At 41.3% G+C, this 2,027-nt stretch overlaps 1 protein-coding gene across 3 annotated transcripts in view; it reads right to left on the minus strand.

Moving 5' to 3' along the window:
* NLRP12 (NLR family, pyrin domain containing 12) overlaps positions 1-2,027 on the minus strand; it is a 50,418-nt gene that overhangs the window by 23,302 nt on the left and 25,089 nt on the right. For all 3 annotated transcript variants that reach the window (XM_008591658.1, XM_008591659.1, XM_008591657.1), the window contains one exon: positions 1,357-1,527. In XM_008591658.1, coding sequence (XP_008589880.1) covers positions 1,357-1,527 — 171 coding nt within the window. The remainder of the gene's footprint in view (positions 1-1,356; positions 1,528-2,027) is intronic.

A 2,027-nucleotide genomic window follows, 5' to 3' on the forward strand; every position in this document is an offset into this window, starting at 1 on the left:
TTCTTTTTCTGTCTTTCCTTCCTCTTTCTCCAACCTCTTTGCCTGTCTTTCTCACTCTTTCACATGCAGTAAATTCATATCCTTTCAGTGCATGCTCCTGAGTGACTGCCATACATTAGGCACCATTATATACGAGGAGACTTTAAAAAGTTCATGAAAAAATAGAATTGAAAGGTAATGTGAGTCTCTCCATGAACGTTTTGAAGAACTTCTTGAATTTTATGCAAGGTCTTCTCCACCTCATCTCACAGGGGGAAAAGTTCAAAAGTTCCCCCATTTTATAAAGGAGGAAACTGGGTTTCAGGAGTGTGGTGGTTTTCAAACATGTCCACACATGTTTTTGACTCCTATCGTGATAGGTGGGGGTCTATGTCACCTTGAATTGTTTTTATTTTTTATTTATTTATTTACTTTTTTGGTGGCTGGCCAGTCCAGGGATCTGAACCCTTTGATCTTGGTGTCATAACACTGCTCCAACAAACTTTTTTGCTTTGTTTTGTTTTTATATAATACATATATTTTTAAATGTCTTCTTGACTTGAACCACATTTTAAATTTCTGGGGAAAATAACACTTTAGCAAGGGCTTATTTATCAATTTATTTCTGGTGGCTGGTTGGTACCAGGGTCTGAACCCACTTAGCAAGGGTTTAAAGCAGACATAAAACTTTTTAAATCCGGTAGTATTCATCAGATGGGAGGAGCCTAGATTGGAGAGAGGAAGACTGGGAAGGAGGAGATAAGAATAAGAAAAGCGAGAGATAATTATACTTGAACTTCTATTGATCCCTGAATTGTGTCCTCCCCGAAATTCATATGTTGAAATCCTAATCCCCAGAACCTCTGAGTGTGACTGTATCCGGAGATAGTGTCTTGAAAGAGGTAATTAAATTAAAACGAGGTGATTAGAATGAGCCTTAATTCAATATGACTGTTGTCCTTATAAGAGGAGGCAATTTGCAGGCTGGTTAGCTCAGTTGTTTGGAGCATGCTGACAACACCAAGGTCCAGGGTTCAATCCCTGAACTGGTCAGATGCCAAAAAAAAAAAAAAAGAAGAGGAAATTTGAACACAGACATGCTCAGAGGGAAGACTACATGAAGATACAGGGAGAAGGCAGCCTTCTGCAAACCAATGAGAGAGGCTTCAGAAAAAAATCAACTTTGCTGATACCTTGATCTCAGACTTCTAGCTCCCCAAATTGTGAGAAGGTAGACTTCTGTTGTGGAAGCCACCCAGTCTGTGGTGCTTTGTTACAGCAGCCTTAGTAAATGAATACATCATTCTATGCTATGTCCTTTCTGACTGAGCCCCATGAAAGGCAGTAGTAGGAATCATCAGAAACTCACAGACTCACCTCAGGTTCTGAAGTTTGCAGTTGGGGTGCCTGAGTCCTTGACAGAGCAACTTCACCCCTCGGCTTCCCAGGGCATTGCGGTACAAAGCTAGCTCTATCAGATTAAGATTGGTGCATAGAGCTGCAGCAAGATGCTCACTGTAGGCGTCTGGCAGAATGTTCCTCTCAGGTCTGCATGAAGGAAAGCAAGGCCAGAATCTAGTTTTACTGGTTGCTTCACGATGATTATGTTTGGCATTTGTATGCTGCTTCATAATGAAGCATTTTACTATCTTTATTTTAATGTAGCTTCTGAATTACTTGCCCTGCGTTACTTGCCCAAGTCCACATAGCTAGTGAGTGATGCAAACCAGACTTGAATCCTTGGATCGGGGATGGAGCACAGGTTTCACTAACAGACACACTCTGATTAATTAGTAGATGCTGCTCAGAGCTCTATGTTAAAAGGATGGAGCGCATCTGGGCTCATCAGGAAAGAGCGTTAGAATCGATTAGTGATGTCTGCCACAGGCTCAGGAGGAGGAAACATAAGTAGGTGTGCCTGGCTGCTGCCCTCCCTTCCACACCCGTAATTATTCACTTTAATGTATATAGGAATCACCTGGGAAGCTTCTTTATTTTTATTTATTTATTTATTTTTTAAAAAGATGACTGGTAGGGCCGGCCCGTGG

The sequence above is a fragment of the Galeopterus variegatus genome, unplaced genomic scaffold (assembly GCF_000696425.1).
Source record: "Galeopterus variegatus unplaced genomic scaffold, G_variegatus-3.0.2 Scaffold7135, whole genome shotgun sequence".
Lineage (NCBI taxonomy): Eukaryota > Metazoa > Chordata > Mammalia > Dermoptera > Cynocephalidae > Galeopterus > Galeopterus variegatus.